At 44.9% G+C, this 24,984-nt stretch overlaps 1 protein-coding gene across 6 annotated transcripts in view; it reads left to right on the plus strand.

Annotated features, from left to right (window-relative positions):
• LOC143293065 (disco-interacting protein 2 homolog C-like) overlaps positions 1 to 24,984 on the plus strand; it is an 89,272-nt gene that overhangs the window by 63,485 nt on the left and 803 nt on the right. For all 6 annotated transcript variants that reach the window (XM_076603944.1, XM_076603945.1, XM_076603942.1 and 3 more), the window contains 12 exons: positions 2,063 to 2,186; positions 2,878 to 2,919; positions 3,678 to 3,817; positions 5,561 to 5,722; positions 8,198 to 8,328; positions 11,755 to 11,846; positions 13,002 to 13,078; positions 14,187 to 14,357; positions 16,040 to 16,159; positions 19,926 to 20,000; positions 20,292 to 20,466; positions 23,076 to 23,199. In XM_076603944.1, coding sequence (XP_076460059.1) covers positions 2,063 to 2,186; positions 2,878 to 2,919; positions 3,678 to 3,817; positions 5,561 to 5,722; positions 8,198 to 8,328; positions 11,755 to 11,846; positions 13,002 to 13,078; positions 14,187 to 14,357; positions 16,040 to 16,159; positions 19,926 to 20,000; positions 20,292 to 20,466; positions 23,076 to 23,199 — 1,433 coding nt within the window. The remainder of the gene's footprint in view (positions 1 to 2,062; positions 2,187 to 2,877; positions 2,920 to 3,677; positions 3,818 to 5,560; positions 5,723 to 8,197; positions 8,329 to 11,754; positions 11,847 to 13,001; positions 13,079 to 14,186; positions 14,358 to 16,039; positions 16,160 to 19,925; positions 20,001 to 20,291; positions 20,467 to 23,075; positions 23,200 to 24,984) is intronic.

Genomic DNA, 24,984 nt, shown 5'->3' on the forward strand with positions numbered 1-24,984 from the left:
AGCAATAAGCTGAAAGCTCACAGTGTGCTCACAACACATGTTTAACCTTCAGCATGCCTTCATTTTTCCTGTACTGTTTCCTCTGCATCTGTTGAATTGATTGTTACCATGTCTCTGCTTGTCCATGTGTTGAGGTGGTTCAGGTAGTTTATACAGTGCACTGAAAAACAACCCATAGCAACAAAAGTGTTGTCCCTCTGGCTAAAATTATGTAGAAGAAATCCACTCTGATAGGTACACAAATACGTATGCATGCACTCAAGGCTGATAGGTACACAAATACATATGCATGCACTCCAGGCTGATAGGTACACAAATACATATGCATGCACTCCAGGCTGATAGGTACACAAATACATATGCATGCACTCAAGGCTGATAGGCAATACATATGCATGCACTCCAGGCTTACACAAATACGTATGCATGCACTCAAGGCTGATAGGTACACAAATACATATGCATGCACTCCAGGCTGATAGGTACACAAATACATATGCATGCACTCAAGGCTGATAGGTACACAAATACATATGCATGCACTCAAGGCTGATAGGTACACAAATACATATGCATGCACTCAAGGCCGAAGCTCGTTGGGCTGTGCTGCTGTCAGGCACATGTCCGGCAGAAGTGGTTTCTTGTATGTGGACTCGTCCAAATTCAGTGAGCCTTCTTTGAATGATGATGAATGATATGGATGCTTATACAGCACCTGTCCTTGGTCCGAGACAAAGCCTGAAGCGCTTTGCAGTGTCGTTCGCCCCACAGGCTGCCTACCCAGGTAGAGCCAACTGATAGCTGCCATTGGGCGCTCATCATTCGTTTCCTGTGTCATTCAATCAGGTTCAGTCATGCACACATACAGACTTACACAGACATGTAATATTTAATGTGTATGACTTAAGTTTGCTTACCCCACCTTGTAGGCAGCCATTCTCCGTTTTTGAGGATGTGTATGCTGGATATCTTCTTGTTTCCATAACCCACAGAACGCTGACATGCATTACAGGATCTTTAACATGCATATTTAATCTTCTGCGTGTGAAAACACACAAAGGGTGTACAGGCACAAGCAGGTCTGTACATATGTTGACCTGTTAGATCTGAAAAATCTTCATCCTTTACCCACCAGGTGCTGTTACTGAGATTCAAACCTGGGGCCCTCAGATTGAAAGTCCAACGCTTTTACCACTCGGCTATTATGCCGGCGAATGTGAAACCAGATGCATCATTCTTTGTTGTGCATGTTACAGAACCAGGTTACACAGTCCTTCAGTGAAACTGGATGTATCACCCTGTGTTGTGCATGTTACAGAACCAGGTCACACAGTCCTTCAGTGAAACTGGATGTATCATTCTGTGTTGTGCATGTTACAGAACCAGGTCACACAGTCCTTCAGTGAAACTGGATGCATCATTCTGTGTTGTGCATGTTACAGAACCAGGCCACGCAGTCCTTCAGTGAAACTGGATGTATCATTCTGTGTTGTGCATGTTACAGAACCAGGCCACGCAGTCCTTCAGTGAAACTGGATGTATCATCCTGTGTTGTGCATGTTACAGAACCAGGCCACGCAGTCCTTCAGTGAAACTGGATGCATCATTCTGTGTTGTGCATGTTACAGAACCAGGTTACACAGTCCTTCAGTGAAACTGGATGCATCATTCTGTGTTGTGCATGTTACAGAACCAGGCCACGCAGTCCTTCAGTCAAACTGGATGCATCATTCTGTGTTGTGCATGTTACAGAACCAGGCCACACAGTCCTTCAGTGAAACTGGATGCATCATTCTGTGTTGTGCATGTTACAGAACCAGGCCACACAGTCCTTCAGTCAAACTGGATGCATCATTCTGTGTTGTGCATGTTACAGAACCAGGTTACACAGTCCTTCAGTGAAACTGGATGCATCATTCTGTGTTGTGCATGTTACAGAACCAGGCCACACAGTCCTTCAGTCAAACTGGATGTATCATTCTGTGTTGTGCATGTTACAGAACCAGGCCACGCAGTCCTTCAGTGAAACTGGATGTATCATTCTGTGTTGTGCATGTTACAGAACCAGGCCACGCAGTCCGTGAGCTGCTCCCAGCTCCACAAGCGGGCGGAGCGCATCGGCTGTATGCTGATGGAGAAGGGCAAGCTGAACACTGGGGACCATGTGGCCCTCATCTTCCACCCAGGTCTGTGGGGCTGGGGTTCAAGTCTGCAGGGTGACTGTGTGTGTGTGGGTGGGTCTGTGAGTGGGGTGGAGTGTTTGTGTAGGTATGGGTGTTTGGGTGAGTCATTTTGGTGTGTGCGTGTGTGCACGTGCATGTGTGCACATTGTGCGTGTGTGTTCAACATTTTTTTTTATGCAAATCTATAAATTTCAAGTCCAGGATTATAATATCAGTTTCAGTTTGTTTTCACTTTGAGTGTTACTCAGTGAAAAACAAAATGTGTTGGCAGAAATTCAACCCAGCATATATTTTACATTGTGGAACACTGTTCAATGTAAATGTCCTGTATATAGCATGATTTACAGTTATAACGGAAGACTTCCCCATCAGTGATGTCATAAAGATGAACTAACAGCTGATGTAGTGGCTCCTGTCTTTAATAGTAAACTGATTTTCTTCATGGGTAGGTGTGATATATGAAAAATATTGATCAAGGTATTTGTCTTGTACGGTATTGCCTTTGAAAAGAAAATTAAAAACGGTAAATATGTATAAATGTTTTGGCTTGCACTGTCTTGCTTTTGAAAAGAAAATGTCAGATTAAAATGGTAAATATGTATAAATGTTTTGGCTTGTACTGTATTGCTTTAAAAAGCATGCCTTGTGATTTTGTTGTAGTATTTTTACTTGTTTTTTTTCTGTTTTTTAACAGGTGTAGATCTGATAGCTGCATTCTACGGCTGTTTGTATGTTGGTGAGTACTGCTGCTGTTGTCTGCATCTGCACTCTGCAACGTTTTACTTTTATCCTTATATTAAAAAAAAAACAAACTTTTTGTGCATAAGAACAAGAGTCGCAGAAAACAAAAACAACAAAAAATTCTGACAATCATTTCTGGTCATTCTCACCAGCTATCAACTCAGTCTCAGAGATCTCTGATTTGGGGAGCTCCAGTGAAGGAGTACAAGTTAAAAGGAACATTGACAGGAGGTGGACTGATATTAGAATAAAGACTGAAACTGTTCCTGCTTCAAAGCCAGTAGTGAATGCCGGCATCAGAATGATCCACCGATCCACTGATTTCAGAGGATTCGTGGACCACTAACCGAGGTTTCGGCTCAGGCAGCTGCAGAGTCTGTTTTTTTTTATGGAGTACAATCTTATCATCTAAATTATGATATTCTTTAACAGCTTGTTCTGTTTTGCACATGTATATATATCGCCCCTTACCTCACTGGGGCCTGGGCAGCCCCTTGATCCATGCTGTCTTCAGAGGATTGGGCTCTGGGGTATTCTGATGCCTGGAATGGGAAAATGTTATGTGAAAGGAAACATGTTGATTTTGAAGGAAACTGAAAGTAGGTCTTTTTGGTTCAACTTAACGGCTGTATTCTTTAAGTGACAGAAGCCTGTGGATCTTTATATATGTATATAACTTACAGGATGTTCACCCAGTGTGGAGAAATACATGAGAATGGAAGGGTATTGTGAAATGATTTTTGTGTGTTGCAGGGTGTGTGCCTGTGACCATCCGGCCCCCCCACCCCCAGAATGTGGCCTCCACCCTGCCCACGGTACGCATGATCGTGGAGGTCAGCAAGTCCGTGGCCATCCTCACCACCGCCGTCGTCATCAAACTTCTCCGCTCCAAGGTGTGTTGTTGTGGTGTGGTGTGGTGTATTGTTTCTGTGGTGTATTGTGGTGTGGTGTGTAATGTCAGCAAGTCAGTGGCCAACCTCACCACCGCCGTCGTCATCGAACTTCTCCGCTCCAAGGTGTGTTGTTGTGGTGTATTGTTTCTGTGGTGTATTGTGGTGTATTGTTGTGTTGTGTGGTGTGGTGTGGTGTATTGTTTCTGTGGTGTATTGTGTTGTATTGTTGTGTTGTGTGGTGTGGTGTGGTGTATTGTTTCTGTGGTGTATTGTGTTGTATTGTTGTGTTGTGTGGTGTGGTGTGGTGTATTGTTTCTGTGGTGTATTGTGGTGTATTGTATTGTATTGTTGTGTGGTGTTGTGTTGTGTGGTGTGGTGTGGTGTATTGTTTCTGAGGTGTATTGTGTTGTGGTGTGGTGTAATGTCAGCAAGTCAGTGGCCAACCTCACCACTGCCGTCGTTATCAAACTGCTCTGCTCTAAGGTACGTTTGTGTGGTGTGGTGTGGTGTATTTTGTTGTATTGTGTTGTGTTGTATTGTGGTGTGGTGTATTGTGTTGTATTGTGTTGTGCTGTATTGTATTGTATTGTTGTGTGGTGTGGTGTGGTGTGGTGTATTTTGTTGTGTTGTGTTGTGTTGCATTGTTGTGTGGTGTGGTGTGGTGTATTGTGTTGTATTGTGTTGTGATGTGGTGTGGTGTGGTGTATTGTGTTGTGTTGTGTTGTATTGTGTTGTGTTGTATTGTTGTGTGGTATAATGTGGTGTGGTGTAGTGTGTTGTATTGTGTTGTATTGTTGTGTGGTGTAGTGTGGTGTGGTGTAGTGTGTTTTATTGTATTGTGTTGTGTTGTATTGTTGTGTGGTGTAGTGTAGTGTGGTGTGGTGTAGTGTGTTGTATTGTATTGTATTGTATTGTGGTGTGGTGTGGTGTGGTGTATTGTGGTGTGTTGTATTGTGTGGTGTATTGTGGTGTGGTGTGGTGTGGTGTAGTGTGGTGTGGTGTATTGTGGTGTGGTGTGGTGTGGTGTGGTGTGGTGTGGTGTGGTGTGGTGTATTGTGTTGTGTTGTATTGTGTGGTGTATTGTGGTGTGGTGTGTAATGTCAGCAAGTCTGTGGCCATCTTCACCACTGCCGTCATCATCAAACTACTTCGCTCCAAGGTTCCTTTGTGTGGTGTGGTGTTGTGATGTTGTGTGGTGTGGTGTGGTGTTTTTTGTTGTAGTGCGTTGTGTTTTATTGTATTTTGGTGCATTTTGTTGTAGTGTGTTGTAGCATATTGTGTTGTGGTGTGTTTAGTGTGTTGTGTGGTGTGTTTTGTTGTTGTACAGTTTGGGTTGTGTTATGTTGTGGTGTGTTGTATTGTGCATTAGTGCAGTACGCTGTATTGTGTTGTGGTGTGTTGTGTTGTAGTGTAGCAATTGTAGACCCCAAGGAGTGTGTCCAAATGTTGGACATGTTATTATTGTTATCATTACTATGATTATTGTTGATGACGATGATGATGGCGTGTGTGTTCAGGAGTCAGCAGCCATCGTGGACCCCAAGCACTGGGTACAGCTGCTGGACATGTTATTATTGTTATCATTACTATGATTATTGTTGATGATGATGATGATGGTGTGTGTGTTCAGGAGTCAGCAGCCATCGTCGACCCCAAGCACTGGGTACAGCTGCTGGACATGTTATTATTGTTATCATTACTATGATTATTGTTGATGACGATGATGATGGTGTGTATGTTCAGGAGTCAGCAGCCATCGTGGACCCCAAGCACTGGGTACAGCTGCTGGACACCGACGAGGCGGGCAAGAAACACCTGGCGGCCATTTACCGCGCCCCCACACCTGAGATGATGTGCTACCTGGACTTCTCTGTCTCCACCACCGGCATGCTGGCTGGCGTCAAGGTGTGTGGGGGAGGAACCTGGCAAAGGGGGAGGTGCTGGGGTGGTGGTGGATGGGGTCTGGGTGGTCTCCTGGTGTGTGTGGGTGGTGTAGTGTGTGTGTGTTGGTTTGTGTTGTGGGTGGGTGTGTGGGTGGTGTGTGTAGTGAGTGATGTGTGTGTTGTGATGTGTGTGGGTGGTGTGTGTGTGTTGTGATGTGTGTGGGTAGTGTGTGTGTTGTGATGTGTGTGGGTAGTGTGTGTGTTGTGATGTGTGTGTTGTGATGTGTGTGGGTAGTGTGTGTGTTGTGATGTGTGTGTTGTGATGTGTGTGGGTAGTGTGTGTGTTGTGATGTGTGTGGGTAGTGTGTGTGTTGTGATGTGTGTGTTGTGATGTGTGTGGGTAGTGTGTGTGTTGTGATGTGTGTGTTGTGATGTGTGTGGGTAGTGTGTGTGTTGTGATGTGTGTGGGTAGTGTGTGTGTTGTGATGTGTGTGTTGTGATGTGTGTGGGTAGTGTGTGTGTTGTGATGTGTGTGGGTAGTGTGTGTGTTGTGATGTGTGTGTTGTGATGTGTGTGGGTAGTGTGTGTGTTGTGATGTGTGTGGGTAGTGTGTGTGTTGTGATGTGTGTGGGTGGTGTGTGTTTTGATGTGTGTGTTGTGATGTGTGTGGGTGGTGTGTGTGTTGTGATGTGTGTGGGTAGTGTGTGTGTTGTGATGTGTGTGGGTGGTGTGTGTTTTGATGTGTGTGTTGTGATGTGTGTGGGTGGTGTGTGTGTTGTGATGTATGTGGGTGATGTATGTGGTGTGATGTGTGTGTTGTGATGTGTGTGGGTGATGTGTGTGTTGTGATGTATGTGGGTGATGTGTGTGTTGTGATGTATGTGGATGGTGTGTGTGTGGTGTAATCCAGGTGGAGCTGTGTGGCCATGTGTATGTACTTTGTTTTTCACCACATTGAAGTCATTGTTTTTTTGTTTTGGTTGTTGCTGTTGTTGTTTAACTAAGAGGATGATATCAGATGAAGAAAAGAACAAGCTGGGTTGGGAGTGTGGTGCAATGAATGGGATACATGAATGGTGCTGAAGTGTAACACACATACACTCACACACACCACACCACATTACACCACACACAAACACACACACACTCTCTCTCTCTCTCTCTCTCTCTCTCTCTCTCTCTCAGAGAGAGACTGAGAGAAAGACAGAGCATGAGTCTGTAACAGCAGATGAAGAGCAAACCCAATCTAGAACACTGCAGTTGTAGCAGGGAGAGTGTCTTACCTGTTGCACAAGTCCCACACCAACAGGTGTCCCACAGAAGTCCCACACCAACAGGTGTCCCACGGAAGTCCCACACCAACAGGTGTCCCACAGAAGTCCCACACCAACAGGTGTCCCACTGAAGTCCCACACCAACATGTGTCCCACGGAAGTCCCACACCAACAGGTGTCCCACAGAAGTCCCACACCAACATGTGTCCCACTGAAGTCCCACACCAACAGGTGTCCCACAGAAGTCCCACACCAACATGTGTCCCACTGAAGTCCCACACCAACAGGTGTCCCACAGAAGTCCCACACCAACAGGTGTCCCACAGAAGTCCCACACCAACATGTGTCCCACTGAAGTCCCACACCAACATGTGTCCCACTGAAGTCCCACACCAACAGGTGTCCCACAGAAGTCCCACACCAACAGGTGTCCCACTGAAGTCCCACACCAACATGTGTCCCACTGAAGTCCCACACCAACAGGTGTCCCACAGAAGTCCCACACCAACATGTGTCCCACTGAAGTCCCACACCAACAGGTGTCCCACAGAAGTCCCACACCAACAGGTGTCCCACAGAAGTCCCACACCAACATGTGTCCCACTGAAGTCCCACACCAACAGGTGTCCCACAGAAGTCCCACACCAACAGGTGTCCCACAGAAGTCCCACACCAACATGTGTCCCACAGAAGTCCCACACCAACAGGTGTCCCACAGAAGTCCCACACCAACATGTGTCCCTCAGAAGTCCCACACCAACTTGTGTTATTGATGCATACTATGTTTATATATGTATAACTTTTTATTGTAAATACTGCATGCTCCCGGTCTGGCAAGTTTGAACATAATCGGCATTGTTATCATTATTATTATTGGGTTTAAAACCAAAAAAAAGTACAATTGTTATTATTATTAATGTTGAACTTTTTATTGTAAACTCCACAAGCTCCCAATCTATGAGGTGCGAATGTCAATCAGCATTATTATTATTGTTGTTGTTTCATTGTTTTGCCATTAGTATAATTGTTATTGTTAATGTTGAACTAAGTATTGTAAACACCACAAGCTCCCTACCTGGGATGTGTAAACATCAGTCTACATTGTAGTATTTGATTTATCATTATCATATTATTATTATTTTTTATCATTATTATCAGAGCATATGTGGATGAGTTGTCACGCTGTGTACAAAGTGAAAGCGAGCGCGGTACACATGTTTCAGATGTCACACGCCAGTGCCACAGCGCTATGCCGGGCACAGAAGCTGCAGTGTGAGCTGTACCCGTCCCGTGTGGTGTCTCTCTGTCTGGACCCCTACAACGGCCTGGGCTTTGTCCTCTGGTGTCTGTCCAGGTCAGTCACCCGTTGGATTGTGTTGTAGTGTTTTGAGGGTGGGACCTGTTGGATTGTGTTGTAGTGTTTTGAGGGAGGGACCTGTTGTATTGTAGTGTTTTGAGGGAGGGACCTGTTGGATTGTGTTGTAGTGTTTTGAGGGAGGGACCTGTTGGATTGTGTTGTAGTGTTTTGAGGGAGGGGCCTGTTGGATTGTGTTGTAGTGTTTTGAGGGAGGGGCCTGTTGGATTGTGTTGTAGTGTTTTGAGGGAGGGGCCTGTTGTATTGTAGTGTTTTGAGGGAGGGACCTGTTGGATTGTGTTGTAGTGTTTTGAGGGAGGGGCCTGTTGGATTGTGTTGTAGTGTTTTGAGGGAGGGACCTGTTGGATTGTAGTGTTTTGAGGGAGGGACCTGTTGGATTGTGTTGTAGTGTTTTGAGGGAGGGACCTGTTGGATTGTGTTGTAGTGTTTTGAGGGAGGGACCCGTTGGATTGTGTTGTAGTGTTTTGAGGGAGGGACCTGTTGGATTGTGTTGTAGTGTTTTGAGGGAGGGACCTGTTGGATTGTGTTGTAGTGTTTTGAGGGAGGGACCTGTTGGATTGTAGTGTTTTGAGGGAGGGACCTGTTGGATTGTGTTGTAGTGTTTTGAGGGAGGGGCCTGTTGGATTGTGTTGTAGTGTTTTGAGGGAGGGGCCTGTTGGATTGTGTTGTAGTGTTTTGAGGGAGGGGCCTGTTGGATTGTGTTGTAGTGTTTTGAGGGAGGGACCTGTTGTATTGTAGTGTTTTGAGGGAGGGACCTGTTGGATTGTGTTGTAGTGTTTTGAGGGAGGGGCCTGTTGGATTGTGTTGTAGTGTTTTGAGGGAGGGGCCTGTTGGATTGTGTTGTAGTGTTTTGAGGGAGGGACCTGTTGTATTGTAGTGTTTTGAGGGAGGGGCCTGTTGGATTGTGTTGTAGTGTTTTGAGGGAGGGACCCGTTGGATTGTGTTGTAGTGTTTTGAGGGAGGGACCTGTTGGATTGTGTTGTAGTGTTTTGAGGGAGGGGCCTGTTGGATTGTGTTGTAGTGTTTTGAGGGAGGGACCCGTTGGATTGTGTTGTAGTGTTTTGAGGGAGGGACCTGTTGTATTGTAGTGTTTTGAGGGAGGGACCTGTTGGATTGTGTTGTAGTGTTTTGAGGGAGGGACCCGTTGGATTGTGTTGTAGTGTTTTGAGGGAGGGACCTGTTGTATTGTAGTGTTTTGAGGGAGGGACCTGTTGGATTGTGTTGTAGTGTTTTGAGGGTGGGGCCCGTTGGATTGTAGTGTTTTGAGGGAGGGACCCGTTGGATTGTGTTGTAGTGTTTTGAGGGAGGGACCTGTTGTATTGTAGTGTTTTGAGGGAGGGACCTGTTGGATTGTGATGTAGTGTTTTGAGGGAGGGACCCGTTTTAGTGTTTTGATGGAGGGACCTGTTGGATTGTGTTGTAGTGTTTGTGTTGTATCGTTTTATATTGTATTGCATTTCGTTGTATTACTGTTTTGGTCACGACAGATTTCTGTGTGTGAAATTGGGGCTGCTTTCCCCAGGGAGAGCAAGTTGCTGCGCTGAGAGCACCACCATTTTTTGTTGTTGTTGTTTGTTTGTTTTTCTGCCTGCAATTTTATTTTGTTTTCCTGTTGGAAGTGTTTTTTTCTAAAAATCGATGTCGCTGTCTTGGTTTCTGGTTTTGTGTCTTTACTTTCTGTGGACTCTACCTTTCTGGTTTTGTGTCTTTACTTTCTGTGGACTCTGCCTTTCTGGTTTTCTGTCTTTACTTTCTGTGGACTCTACCTTTCTGGTGTTCTGTCTTTACTTTCTGTGGACTCTACCTTTCTGGTTTTGTGTCTTTACTTTCTGTGGACTCTACCTTTCTGGTTTTGTGTCTTTACTTTCTGTGGACTCTACCTTTCTGGTTTCTGTCTTTACTTTCTGTGGACTCTGCCTTTCTGGTTTCTGTCTTTACTTTCTGTGGACTCTGCCTTTCTGGTTTTCTGTCTTTACTTTCTGTGGACTGTACCTTTCTGGTTTTGTGTCTTTACTTTCTGTGGACTCTGCCTTTCTGGTTTTGTGTCTTTACTTTCTGTGGACTCTGCCTTTCTGGTTTTCTGTCTTTACTTTCTGTGGACTGTACCTTTCTGGTTTTGTGTCTTTACTTTCTGTGGACTGTACCTTTCTGGTTTTGTGTCTTTACTTTCTGTGGACTCTACCTTTCTGGTTTTGTGTCTTTACTTTCTGTGGACTCTGCCTTTCTGGTTTTCTGTCTTTACTTTCTGTGGACTCTGCCTTTCTGGTTTTGTGTCTTTACTTTCTGTGGACTGTACCTTTCTGGTTTTGTGTCTTTACTTTCTGTGGACTCTACCTTTCTGGTTTTGTGTCTTTACTTTCTGTGGACTCTACCTTTCTGGTTTTGTGTCTTTACTTTCTGTGGACTGTACCTTTCTGGTTTTGTGTCTTTACTTTCTGTGGACTCTGCCTTTCTGGTTTTGTGTCTTTACTTTCTGTGGACTCTGCCTTTCTGGTTTTGTGTCTTTACTTTCTGTGGACTCTACCTTTCTGGTTTCTGTCTTTACTTTCTGTGGACTGTACCTTTCTGGTTTTGTGTCTTTACTTTCTGTGGACTCTACCTTTCTGGTTTTGTGTCTTTACTTTCTGTGGACTCTGCCTTTCTGGTTTTGTGTCTTTACTTTCTGTGGACTCTGCCTTTCTGGGGTTCTGTCTTTACTTTCTGTGATCTCTGCCTTTCTGGTTTCTGTCTTTACTTTCTGTGGACTGTACCTTTCTGGTTTTGTGTCTTTACTTTCTGTGGACTGTACCTTTCTGGTTTTGTGTCTTTACTTTCTGTGGACTGTACCTTTCTGGTTTCTGTCTTTACTTTCTGTGGACTGTACCTTTCTGGTTTTGTGTCTTTACTTTCTGTGGACTGTACCTTTCTGGTTTTGTGTCTTTACTTTCTGTGGACTCTGCCTTTCTGGTTTCTGTCTTTACTTTCTGTGGACTCTACCTTTCTGGTTTTGTGTCTTTACTTTCTGTGGACTCTACCTTTCTGGTTTTGTGTCTTTACTTTCTGTGGACTGTACCTTTCTGGTTTTGTGTCTTTACTTTCTGTGGACTCTACCTTTCTGGTTTTGTGTCTTTACTTTCTGTGGACTGTACCTTTCTGGTTTTGTGTCTTTACTTTCTGTGGACTCTACCTTTCTGGTGTTGTGTCTTTACTTTCTGTGGACTCTACCTTTCTTTCTTTTCTCTCTTTACTTTCTGTGGACTCTGCCTTTCTGGTTTTCTGCCTTACTGGTTCTCCCACCAATATTTTTTCCCAGCAAAATTCTTCAGAATATCTGAATTGATCATGAAGAAAAAAAACGATGTATAAAAAGATGCGTTGTGGAGGAGAGAGGTGTGTGTTGGTGGTGACAGTGGCTGTGTGTTTCAGTGTGTATTCAGGCCATCATTCCATCCTGGTCCCCCCAGCTGAAGTGGAGACCAACCCTGCTGTGTGGCTGACGTCCGTCAGTACATACAATGGTCAGTGTCTGCTGTCATTAGTGTTCTTAGTATTATTATGGCTATCATTTATTAGTATTATTATGGTTTTGGTTGTAATTATTGTTATAGTTATTATTGATGCTTTCATGTAGAGTCTGTCTTTGGTCAGAGATAAGCTCTGAGCACTTTACCAGCAACAGTCATTTGACTGACAGCTGCCTTTAGGTGTTCATCATTCATTTTCTGTGTCAGTTAGTCATATTTAAACATATGCAAGCATGCATACGCACGCACACACACACACATGGTGGGAATGTTTTATGTATTTGTGCTGTTGTTGTAATCAGCTGTTGGAAACAAGAGTGTAACAGTGATGATGAAATTACAAACATCTCCAAGTTTTACAGCAACACGCAAATGAGACGCAAACCACACACACTTGCGCGTGCATGGAGATTTTTTCGTTCTCCCAAGTCAGCATATGTGCAGACCTGTTAGTGCCTGAACCTACTTTGCGTGTTTACACATGCGGAACATGAGACACACACATTATTCCATTCGCCTTGTCATTGTTTGGTGGGCATTGGAAACAGAAGTATACACAGTATGCACATGTCCAAAAATGGAGTGTGACGGCCAGCGTTAATGGTGGGATAAAAAATGGTCACAGTCGTCAAAGTTGTTCACATGAGTGAATGTGGGAGTTGTAATGTATGATTGTACAATGTTAAATAATTGTACTCCAGTTACAAGTTATCTCGTACCATAATTACTTCCCGTGTGGACCTGCTGCGAGTGTTCTCATACCGATACATTATTCTTATTTCCGTTTATTATTGTTTGGTAAAGTTGTTCTAAACTGAGCCATTAATGGATTCTGGGGCATGGAAACAAAGCTTTGACTGATTAAATAAACAATTCCCCATCAATTTTCATGCTGTAGTGAACAACCACACTTTGTACTGCAGTGGTCTCATGTTACTGGTCCACAGCAGGTGTGGCAGGCATGTATGTAGCTGTGGTGTAGAGTGTTGAGAGAGGAAAGAGGTGGTACTGATTGGTGTTGTGGTGTGTGTGTGTGTGTATGTGTGTGTGTGTTGTGTGTGTGTGTGGTGTGTGTGTGTTGTGTGGTGTGTGTGTGGTGTTTGTGTGTGTGTGTTGTGTGTGTGTGTGGTGTGTGTGTGTGTTGCACAGTGCGTGACACGTTCTGTTCCTACGGAGTGATGGAGCTGTGTACCAGAGGTCTGGGGACGTCCACAGCCGCTCTCAAGGTCTGTCTCTTCACTGCTCTCACGTTGACATCACCTTTTTCTTTTTTTTAATTTTCCCCAAAAACCTTACATATATATGTGATGTTTTAATGGCATGTGAGAATGTTTTCTGATAATCAAAAAAAAAAAAGGAAAGAAAAAGTAGAAAGCACACCCACATGAACACATATTTGATGGAAAAAATTTGATCCCTTCATGCTTTGATATGATTATCCTCGTATCTGCTGTCTATATACCTGTCTGTCTTTCTGACCTGAAAATCTCTCTGTTCTTCTGACTCTCTGTCTCTCTTTTCCATCTCCCGACTGTTACCTTTATCTGCCTGTCTGTTCTCTCTCTCTCTCTCTCTCTCGTTCTTTCTCTCGCTCTTTTCTTCCTGAATTAAGTTAATGATGTAAGAATGTCGCACTGCATGCTGTAATTGTGTCAGTGTCATATGTATATTTATTGCTATTTATGCTTGTATTATTTCTGTTGTTGTTGTTGTTTTCGATAGAATTTTTGTGTTGGGGTGTGCGTGTGTGTGCGTGTGTGTGTGTGTGTGTGGTGGGGAAAGATGCAGAACATTGGAAAAAATAAAGCATTAAAACGGGAGACATAGGCACAATATAGAAGGAAACGCTAACATCAAACAACTGTAACAATTTTTGTGTGTTTCTTGTAATTGTTTATTTTTATATTATCCTTTCCTGACCCCCACTTCCCCATTTCTTCCCTTTTTTTTCATTTAAAAAAAATTTCTTCTCTTTCTTTTTTATGAGGGCAGGATGTAACACAGCTATATAAGCTTATTCTTTTAAGCTCAGTAAAGATCATTTTGACTGGACTTGACACATAGCTGGAGAAAGAAGAACAGGAGAAAGAGGGACAGGGAGAAAAAGAAAGAGACACAGACAGACTGACAAACACAGAAAGAAATCAAATTTCTCTCTCTGCTTTAGATATATTATGTTATTTTAGATAATTAAACGCATGCACGTATGTAAAGTAAAAAAGCTGTAGAACTTGACCCTTAGTGAATGATTTTGTCTCAACTGATCCAGAGTTGGAAAATGATCATTTTGAAGCCAGGTCCAGTGATTACAGGGTGTTGTGTGGTGGTGTTCAGGCCAAAGGGGTGAACCTGTCGTGTGTGCGTGCCTGTGTGGTGGTGGCGGAGGAACGGCCCCGCATCGCCCTCACCACCTCCTTCACCAAGCTCTTTGCCTCCCTTGGTCTGTCGCCACGTGCCGTCTCCACCAGCTTTGGCTGTCGGGTCAACGTGGGCATTTCACTGCAGGTGTGTGTGTTTGTGTGTGTGTGTGTGTGTGTCAACGTGGGCATTTCACTGCAGGTGTGTGTGTGTGTGTGTGTGTCAGCGTGGACATTTCACTGCAGTGTGTGTGTGTGTGTGTGGTGTGTGTGTGTGTGTGGACATTTCACTGCAGGTGTGTGTGTTGTGTGTGTGGTGTGGACATTTCACTGCAGGTGTGTGTGTGTGTGTGTGTGGACATTTCACTGCAGGTGTGTGTGTGTGTGTGTGTGGACATTTCACTGCAGTGTGTGTGTGTGTGTGTGTGTCGGATTCAGTTGTGTGTGTGTGTGTGTGGACATTTCACTGCAGGTGTGTGTGTGTGTGTGTGTGTGTCAGCGTGGACATTTCACTGCAGGTGTGTGTGTGTGTGTGTGTGGACATTTCACTGCAGGTGTGTGTGTGTGTGTGGACATTTCACTGCAGGTGTGTGTGTGTGTGTGGACATTTCACTGCAGGTGTGTGTGTGTGTGTGGACATTTCACTGCAGGTGTGTGTGTGTGTGTGGACATTTCACTGCAGGTGTGTGTGTGTGTGTGTGTGTGTGTGAGTGTGGACATTTCACTGCCGGTTTGTGTGTGTGTTTGTGTGTGTCAGCATGGACATTTCACTGCCAGTGTGTGTGTGTGTGTGTGTGTGTGTGTGTGTGTGAATAAGGGCATTTCACTGCAATTGAGTTAGTGACAACCTGGACATTACACTGTGTTTAGATTGTACATTATGAACAGGACCAGTCAGCTGATTACAGCGTGTGTGTGTGCAGGCAACAGTTTGTAGACTGAACAAGATAGAACCAAATAACCGTTTGATGTGTGTGTGTGTACGCGCGCCCAGAGTGCGTTTGGCCCCGAGTGACAAGTGGTTGATGTGTTGGGTATGTACCCAGGGTACAAGTGGTTGATGTGTTGTGTGTGTACCCAGGGTACAAGTGGTTGATGTGTTGTGTGTGTACCCAGGGTACAAGTGGTTGATGTGTTGTGTGTGTACCCAGGGTACAAGTGGTTGATGTGTTGTGTGTGTACCCAGGGTACAAGTGGTTGATGTGTTGTGTGTGTACCCAGGGTACAAGTGGTTGATGTGTTGTGTGTGTACCCAGGGTACAAGTGGTTGATGTGTTGTGTGTGTACCCAGGGTACAAGTGGTTGATGTGTTGTGTGTGTACCCAGGGTACAAGTGGTTGATGTGTTGTGTGTGTACCCAGGGTACAAGTGGTTGATGTGTTGTGTGTGTACCCAGGGTACAAGTGGTTGATGTGTTGTGTGTGTACTCAGGGTACAAGTGGTTGATGTGTTGTGTGTGTACCCAGGGTGCGTCATGCCCAGAGCAACAAATGGTTGATGTGTGTGTACCCAGGGTACAAGTGGTTGATGTGTATGTACCCAGGGTACAAGTGGTTGATGTGTTGATGTGTGTGTACCCAGGGTACAAGTGGTTGATGTGTTGTGTGTGTACCCAGGGTACAAGTGGTTGATGTGTTAGGTATGTACCCAGGGTGCGTCGTGCGTCGTGCCCAGAGCAACAAGTGGTTGATGTGTTATGTGTGTACCCAGGGTGCGTCGTGCCCAGAGCAACAAGTGGTTGATGTGTTGTGTGTGTACCCAGGGTACAAGTGGTTGATGTGTTGTGTGTGTACCCAGGGTACAAGTGGTTGATGCGTTGTGTGTACCCAGGGTGCGTCGTGCCCAGAGCCGTCGACAGTGTATGTGGACACCCAGGCCCTGAGGAATGACCGTGTGACGCTGGTGGAGAAAGGCAGTCCCAACAGTCTGTGTCTGATGGAGTCCGGCAAGGTAACACTCTCCCCTTATCCCCCACTGGCTTCCTACATGTTTTGACACACCCAAATATGTTTCTGCAACAAAAATAGATCATACCATGGGGATTTTGTGTGTTTGTGTGTGTGTGCACATGCATGGGCATGTGTGTGTGTGTGTGCACATATGTGTTGTTAAAAGTTTTAATTATTAGGTTGTTGAAAGGTTTATAAGAATTAAAAAAAAAAAAAATACATTTTAAGTCCTTAAAAATGACCCAGCTTTATAAAGGTTTTAATTTTGCCCTCCATATTACTGATAAAAAAAAAAATCAACATGGTTTCTGCCAGTGACAAAGTACAGCAGCGAAATGCTCCACTTGAATTCCAAGCTAATCGGTTGCCACTGAGCATAGAATAGGCTTTGCACTGAAAGGGTTAAAGATGGAGATTTTTCAAGTCTCCCAGGTCAACTGATGTGCAGACCTGCTTATTGCCTGGTGGTTCCTTCATGTATGTATGTACAGTAGAATATCAAGTACACATAGTGAAGATCTTGTGATCCATGTCAGCATGGCCTAGAGGTAACGTGTCCGCCTAGGAAGCGAGAGAATCTGAGCGCGCTGGTTCGAATCACGGCTCAGCTGCCGATATTTTCTCCCCCTCCACTAGACCTTGAGTGGTGGTCTGGATGCTAGTCATTTGGATGAGACGATAAACCGAGGTCCCGTGTGCAGCATGCGCTTAGCGCACGTAAAAGAACCCATGGCAACAAAAGGGTTGTTCCTGGCAAAATTCTGTAGAAAAATCCACTTTGATAGGAAAAACAAATAAAACTGCATGCAGGAAAAAATACAAAAAAAAATGGTTGGCGCTGTACTGTAGCGACGCGCTCTCCCTGGGGAGAGCAGCCCGAATTTCACACAGAGAAATCTGTTGTGATAAAAAGAAATACGACAACAACAACAACAACATTTTGTGGGTTAGAGAAATTAGGACATCACTGCCATGCACATCCCACAATATTGCAGTATGGCTGCCTGTATGGCCAGGTTGAAATGGCCATGCATGTAACAACCCATCCACCTGTGTGTTGGAGTGAATGTGAGAGTTGCAGGTAAACAACTCCCACTGTGAATCTTGACCACAGTGCAGTGTGTAGTCAGTGTGGTGTCTCTGCACACAGCACAGCAGGTATTGTTCATATGTGTATTCAGCTTGATTTTGATGTTGGAATGGCAGTAAATTAAAGCCATGTTATTGATAGACATTTTGGATATGACATTTGGTGGTAGGTGTGATTGGTTGTTCTGATGCTGATGTTGATGTTGATGTGGGTGTGTTGACAGCTGATGATTGGTTGTTCTGATGTTGATGTGGGTGTGTTGACAGCTGATGATTGGTTGTTCTGATGTTGATGTGGGTGTGTTGACAGCTGATGATTGGTTGTTCTGATGTTGATGTTGATGTGGGTGTGTTGACAGCTGATGATTGGTTGTTCTAATGTTGATGTGTGTGTGTTGACAGCTGACGATTGGTTGTTCTGATGTTGATGTTGATGTGGGTGTGTTGACAGCTGATGATTGGTTGTTCTGATGTTGATGTGTGTGTGTTGACAGCTGATGATTGGTTGTTCTGATGTTGATGTGTGTGTGTTGACAGCTGATGATTGGTTGTTCTGATGTTGATGTGGGTGTGTTGACAGCTGATGATTGGTTGTTCTGATGTTGATGTTGATGTGTGTGTGTTGACAGCTGATGATTGGTTGTTCTGATGTTGATGTTGATGTGTGTGTGTTGACAGCTGATGATTGGTTGTTCTGATGTTGATGTTGATGTGGGTGTGTTGACAGCTGATGATTGGTTGTTCTGATGTTGATGTGGGTGTGTTGACAGCTGATGATTGGTTGTTCTGATGTTGATGTTGATGTGGGTGTGTTGACAGCTGATGATTGGTTGTTCTGATGTTGATGTGTGTGTGTTGACAGCTGATGATTGGTTGTTCTGATGTTGATGTGGGTGTGTTGACAGCTGATGATTGGTTGTTCTAATGTTGATGTGTGTGTGTTGACAGCTGACGATTGGTTGTTCTGATGTTGATGTTGATGTGGGTGTGTTGACAGCTGATGATTGGTTGTTCTGATGTTGATGTTGATGTGGGTGTGTTGACAGCTGATGATTGGTTGTTCTAATGTTGATGTGTGTGTGTTGACAGCTGACGATTGGTTGTTCTGATGTTGATGTTGATGTGTGTGTGTTGACAGCTGATGATTGGTTGTTCTGATGTTGATGTTGATGTGTGTGTGTTGACAGCTGATGATTGGTTGTTCTGATGTTGATGTTGATGTGTGTGTGTTGACAGCTGATGATTGGTTGTTCTGATGTTGATGTGTGTGTGTGTTGACAGCTGATGATTGGTTGTTCTGATGTTGATGTGGGTGTGTTGACAGCTGATGGTTGGTTGTTCTGATGTTGATGTTGATGTGGGTGTGTTGACAGCTGATGGTTGGTTTTTCTGATGTTGATGTTGATGTGTGTGTGTTGACAGCTGATGATTGGTTGTTCTGATGTTGATGTTGATGTGGGTGTGTTGACAGCTGATGATTGGTTGTTCTGATGTTGATGTTGATGTGTGTGTGTTGACAGCTGATGATTGGTTGTTCTGATGTTGATGTTGATGTGGGTGTGTTGACAGCTGATGATTGGTTGTTCTGATGTTGGTGTTGATGTGTGTGTGTTGACAGCTGATGATTGGTTGTTCTGATGTTGATGTTGATGTGTGTGTGTTGACAGCTGATGATTGGTTGTTCTGATGTTGATGTTGATGTGTGTGTGTTGACAGCTGATGATTGGTTGTTCTGATACTGATGTTGATGTTGTTGTGTGTGTGTTGACAGCTGATGGTTGGTTGTTCTGATGCTGATGTTGATGTTGTTGTGTGTGTGTTGACAGCTGATGGTTGGTTGTTCTGATGTTGATGTTGATGTGTGTGTGTTGACAGCTGATGATTGGTTGTTTTGATGTTGATGTTGATGTGTGTGTGTTGACAGCTGATGATTGGTTGTTCTGATGTTGATGTGTGTGTGTTGACAGCTGATGGTTGGTTGTTCTGATGTTGATGTTGATGTGTGTGTGTTGACAGCTGATGGTTGGTTGTTCTGATGTTGATGTTGATGTGTGTGTGTTGACAGCTGATGATTGGTTGTTCTGATGTTGATGTTGATGTGTGTGTGTTGACAGCTGATGAACGGTTGTTCTGATGTTGATGTTGATGTGGGTGTGTTGACAGCTGATGATTGGTTGTTCTGATGTTGATGTGTGTGTGTTGACAGCTGATGGTTGGTTGTTCTGATGTTGATGTGTGTGTGTTGACAGCTGATGAATGGTTGTTCTGATGTTGATGTGTGTGTGTTGACAGCTGATGAACGGTTGTTCTGATGTTGATGTTGATGTGTGTGTGTTGACAGCTGACGATTGGTTGTTCTGATGTTGATGTTGATGTGTGTGTGTTGACAGCTGATGAACGGTTGCTCTGATGTTGATGTTGATGTGTGTGTGTTGACAGCTGATGAACGGTTGTTCTGATGTTGATGTTGATGTGGGTGTGTTGACAGCTAATGATTGGTTGTTCTGATGTTGATGTGGGTGTGTTGACAGCTGATGATTGGTTGTTCTGATGTTGATGTTGATGTGGGTGTGTTGACAGCTGATGATTGGTTGTTCTGATGTTGATGTTGATGTGGGTGTGTTGACAGCTGATGATTGGTTGTTCTGATGTTGATGTTGATGTGGGTGTGTTGACAGCTGATGCCAGGTGTGCGTGTGGCCATCGCTAACCCCGAGACCAAAGGACAGTGTGCAGACTCACACCTGGGAGAGGTGAGTTGTTCCCTCCCCCCATCCCCCGCCCCCTTTCTGTGTGTGTGTACATGTGTATGTGTGTGTGTGTCTGTACATTTGTGTATGTGTGTGTGTGTGACAGATCTGGGAGAACAGCTGTCACAACGTGAGTGGTAACTACAAAGTCTTTGGGGGTGTCTAAAAGTTAAAAGTCAAAAAATGATTTATGATGGATGGATATGTGTACATGTGTACATATATGTGTGTATGTGTGTGTACATGTGTACATATGTGTATGTGTGTGTACATGTGTGTGTGTGTGTGCCTCAGATCTGGGTGAACAGCCCCCACAACGCCAGTGGTTACTACACGATCTACGGTGACGAGTCTCTGCACCACGACCACTTTGAGTCCACACTGGCCACAGGGGACATCCACACCACGTACGCCCGCACCGGATTCCTCGGCTTCATCCGCCGCACGGAGCTCACACAGAGCGACGGGGGTGAGTCATTGCTCTGAGTTAACCTGCTTTCTTCTCTTGCTCACGGTCACTTCAGGTCGCAGCCTGTGGTCATTTGACTCGTTGTACTCCAGGTACCTCTCTCCTTCCATGATTACTTCCTCTGTGCAGTATTCTGGTACCAACACACTGTTCTAATGTAGTTTATTCTTGCTTGGTCGGTGGAGTATTCAGATACCAACACACTATTTTAATGTAGTTTATTCTTGCTTGGTACAGTTGGCAGTATTCTGGTACCAACACACTGTTCTAATGTAGTTTATTCTTGCTTGGTACAGTTGGCATTATTCTGGTACCAACACACTATTCTAATGTAGTTTATTCTTGCTTGGTACAGTTGGCAGTATTCTGGTACCAACACACTGTTCTAATATAGTTTATTCTTGCTTGGTCCGTGGAGTATTCAGATACCAACACACTATTCTAATGTAGTTTATTCTTGCTTGGTACAGTTGGCAGTATTCTGATACCAACACACTATTCTAATATAGTTTATTCTTGTTTGGTACAGTTGCCATTCTAAGGTGAACCATTTACAGATTCTGGAAGTAAGAAAAGGAAGCTTTGTTCAAGTGGTGAAGTCAACAGTTCATTGATTTTCAGGCTTTTTGTGAACCACTCTATTTTTTACTAAAGTGATCTCAAGTTGTTCCGGTGCAGGGAAGTTGTATCAGGCATGTAGTTGTGGAGCAGAATGAGCCAGTATGGCGTGGGTGAGAGGATTTAGGTATTATATGGATTTCCTTGTTGGCATTTTGGCAGGGTTTTTTTTTGTTTTTTCTCTTTCCTTCATTTTACCTTGTTTCAGTATTAAGACATGCACTTCAGTTAAGGAGTGTCTTAACCCTGGCTGCAAACTTTTCAGTGTGTAGTAATCAGTCACTCCCACCCTTTGTAGAAGCTTGCATGTTTTTTATTGTGCCGGTCACATAGACAGCTATCTTGCACTGTTTCTATAAAGAACAGATTTGCCGCTTAATGAACAGGTATGTGAGGTCAGTTAATTATGAAAAATGGCTGTCAGACTATGGTAAGCTACAGCTAGTGTGTGGTGCTTATATGGGAGTGAGTGGTATGAAAGGGGGGGGGGGGGGAGTTCATGCTGTATACAGTTGTTGATGTAGGAATGTTTGTGGGCATTTGCCCATATTGTGTAAGGTAATGTGAAATGATGATCCATTGAAACATTCTGCTTTGTCCTGAACTTCCAAAGCAAAGGAGACAGAACATTGACGGGCACACCAGCTGTGTAGAACATTGACGGGCACACCAGCTGTGTAGAACATTGACAGGCACACCACCTGAGTAGAACATTGACGGGCACACCAGCTGTGTAGAACATTGACAGGCACACCACCTGTGTAGAACATTGACGGGCACACCAGCTGTGTAGAACATTGACGGGCACACCAGCTGAGTAGAACATTGACGGGCACACCAGCTGTGTAGAACATTGACGGGCACACCAGCTGAGTAGAACATTGACGGGCACACCAGCTGTGTAGAACATTGACGGGCACACCAGGGGCACACCAGCTGAGCAGCATATGATGGGCACACCAGCTGAGTAGAACATTGACGGGCACACCAGGGGCACACCAGCTGAGTAGAACATTGACGGGCACACCAGCTGTGTAGAACATTGACGGGCACACCAGCTGTGTAGAACATTGACGGGCACACCAGCTGAGTAGAACATTGATGGGCACACCAGCTGTGTAGAACATTGACGGGCACACCAGCTGTGTAGAACATTGACAGGCACACCAGCTGAGTTAGACTTTCAGTCGGAGGGTCCTGGGTTTGGATCCTGGTCATGGCACTTGGTGGGTTAAGACGGAGATTTTTCTGATCTCTCAGGTCAGCAGACACAGTGGCTGAACCTCCTTCATGCGTGTGCACATGCAGAAGATCATTCGGCAAATATTGTGTGATCCACGTCAGCATTTGGTGGGTTATGGAAGCAAGAAAATGCCCAGCATGCACGCACCAGAAAACGGAGCATGGTGGAAGAAAAACAGTCCTACACAAAACCTCACTCACAGATAGGAGTGAGTGCAGGAACTGCAGCCCACTAATGCTCAGAAGAAAGGCAGTGCTGTAGGAAGCATGCGGCTGTTTTGCTGTGGTGATTAGGTGGTGAGATTGTACACACTGGGATGGGCACTCACTGTCCATTCTGCAGTGTTTGTCGATATGGCCTTTTTCTCTATTTTTTGTTTGGCTTTAAGTATTTTTTTGTCCTTTTTTTATAATTTTTTTTGTAATCTGGGGATGATATATTTAAGCAGAAGGACTGACAACCTTAGCACAGGCCAATCTAAAAGTCCAGCTTGCCCATCGGAGTTAAGTTGTTAAGATAATGTGTCCGGAGCTGTGTATTGTTGGTTTTTCTTCATGATTTTTTTTTTTTTTTTTTTTACGTATGTGACAGTTTTGTGTTGAACATGGTTGGACAGTTGTGTAGTTGGACAGTCCTGATATGGCCCTGTGCTGTCAGCTGGACTAGAAACGACAATGACAGTAATGATAAGGAGAAGAGTGATGGTAGGTAAAGAGTGACGGTGAAGGAAGGGTGTGGCGTGTTGCAGAGCGTCACGACGCCATGTTCGTGGTGGGGGCGCTGGACGAAACCGTCATGCTGCGAGGGATGAGGTACCACCCCATCGATGTGGAGACCAGCGTTCTGCGATGCCACAAGAAGATCTGTGAATGGTCAGTGCTCTGGGGACTGTGTGTACTGTGTGGTCAGTGGACTGTGTACTGTGTGGTCAGTGCTGTGTGTACTGTGTGGTCAGTGGACTGTGTACTGTGTGGTCAGTGCTGTGTGGTCAGTGCTGTGTGTACTGTGTGGTCAGTGCTGTGTGGTCAGTGCTGTGTGTACTGTGTGGTCAGTGCTGTGTGGTCAGTGCTGTGTGTACTGTGTGGTCAGTGCTGTGTGTACTGTGTGTACTGTGTGGTCAGTGCTGTGTGGACTGTGGTCAGTGCTGTGTGGACTGTGTGGTCAGTGCTGTGTGTACTGTGTGGTCAGTGCTGTGTGGACTGTGGTCAGTGCTGTGTGGACTGTGTGGTCAGTGCTGTGTGTACTGTGTGGTCAGTGCTGTGTGGACTGTGGTCAGTGCTGTGTGGACTGTGTGGTCAGTGCTGGGTGGACTGTGTGGTCAGTGCTGTGTGTACTGTGTGGTCAGTGCTGTGTGGTCAGTGCTGTGTGTACTGTGTGATCGGTGCTGTGTGGTCAGTGCTGTGTGTACTGTGTGGTCAGTGCTGTGTGGTCAGTGCTGTGTGTACTGTGTGGTCAGTGCTGTGTGGTCAGTGCTGTGTGTACTGTGTGGTCAGTGCTGTGTGGACTGTGGTCAGTGCTGTGTGGACTGTGTGGTCAGTGCTGTGTGTACTGTGTGGTCAGTGCTGTGTGGACTGTGGTCAGTGCTGTGTGGACTGTGTGGTCAGTGCTGTGTGTACTGTGTGGTCAGTGCTGTGTGGACTGTGGTCAGTGCTGTGTGGACTGTGTGGTCAGTGCTGTGTGTACTGTGTGGTCAGTGCTGTGTGGACTGTGGTCAGTGCTGTGTGTACTGTGTGGTCAGTGCTGTGTGTACTGTGTGGTCAGTGCTGGGTGGACTGTGGTCAGTGCTGTGTGGACTGTGTGGTCAGTGCTGTGTGTACTGTGTGGTCAGTGCTGTGTGGACTGTGTGGTCAGTGCTGTGTGGACTGTGTGTACTGTGTGGTCATTGCTCTGGGGACTGTATGATGTCATGGCTCGTTCAGCATGTAGTGTCAGTGGCCAAGTTTATGGAGAAATGTGTGTGTGATTGATTGCATACATTGTGTCAGTTTGTGTGCGGGTGAGTGTGTGTGGAGTGTATGAGCGCGTGCGAGTGTGTGTGTGTTAGAGCGAGAGAGAGAGATCTTGACACTGTGTCATACTGAGTGATGTGTAACACTGTGTCATACTGAGTGATGTGTAACACACTGTGTCATACTGAGTGATGTGTAACACACTGTGTCATACTGAATGAAGTGTAACACACTGTGTCATACTGAGTGATGTGTAGCACACTGTGTCATACTGAATGATGTGTAGCACACTGTGATGTGTAACACTGTCGTGTGTCATATTGTGTCATGTGTTACACATTAAATGATGTACAATACACTGTGACCTATATCCTCAGTGCCATGTGTCAAACTGAGTGATGTGTAACACACTATGTCATGTCCACAGTGCCATGTGTCAAACTGAGTGATGTGTAACACACTATGTCATGTCCACAGTGCCGTGTGTCAAACTGAGTGATGTGTAACACACTATGTCATGTCCACAGTGCCATGTGTCAACCTGAGTGATGTGTAACACACTATGTCATGTCCACAGTGCCGTGTGTCAAACTGAGTGATGTATAACACACTATGTCATGTCCAAAGTGCCATGTGTCAAACTGAGTGATGTATAACACACTATGTCATGTCCACAGTGCCGTGTGTCAAACTGAGTGATGTGTAACA

The sequence above is a fragment of the Babylonia areolata genome, chromosome 18, assembly GCF_041734735.1.
Source record: "Babylonia areolata isolate BAREFJ2019XMU chromosome 18, ASM4173473v1, whole genome shotgun sequence".
Taxonomy (NCBI): Eukaryota; Metazoa; Mollusca; class Gastropoda; order Neogastropoda; family Buccinidae; genus Babylonia; species Babylonia areolata.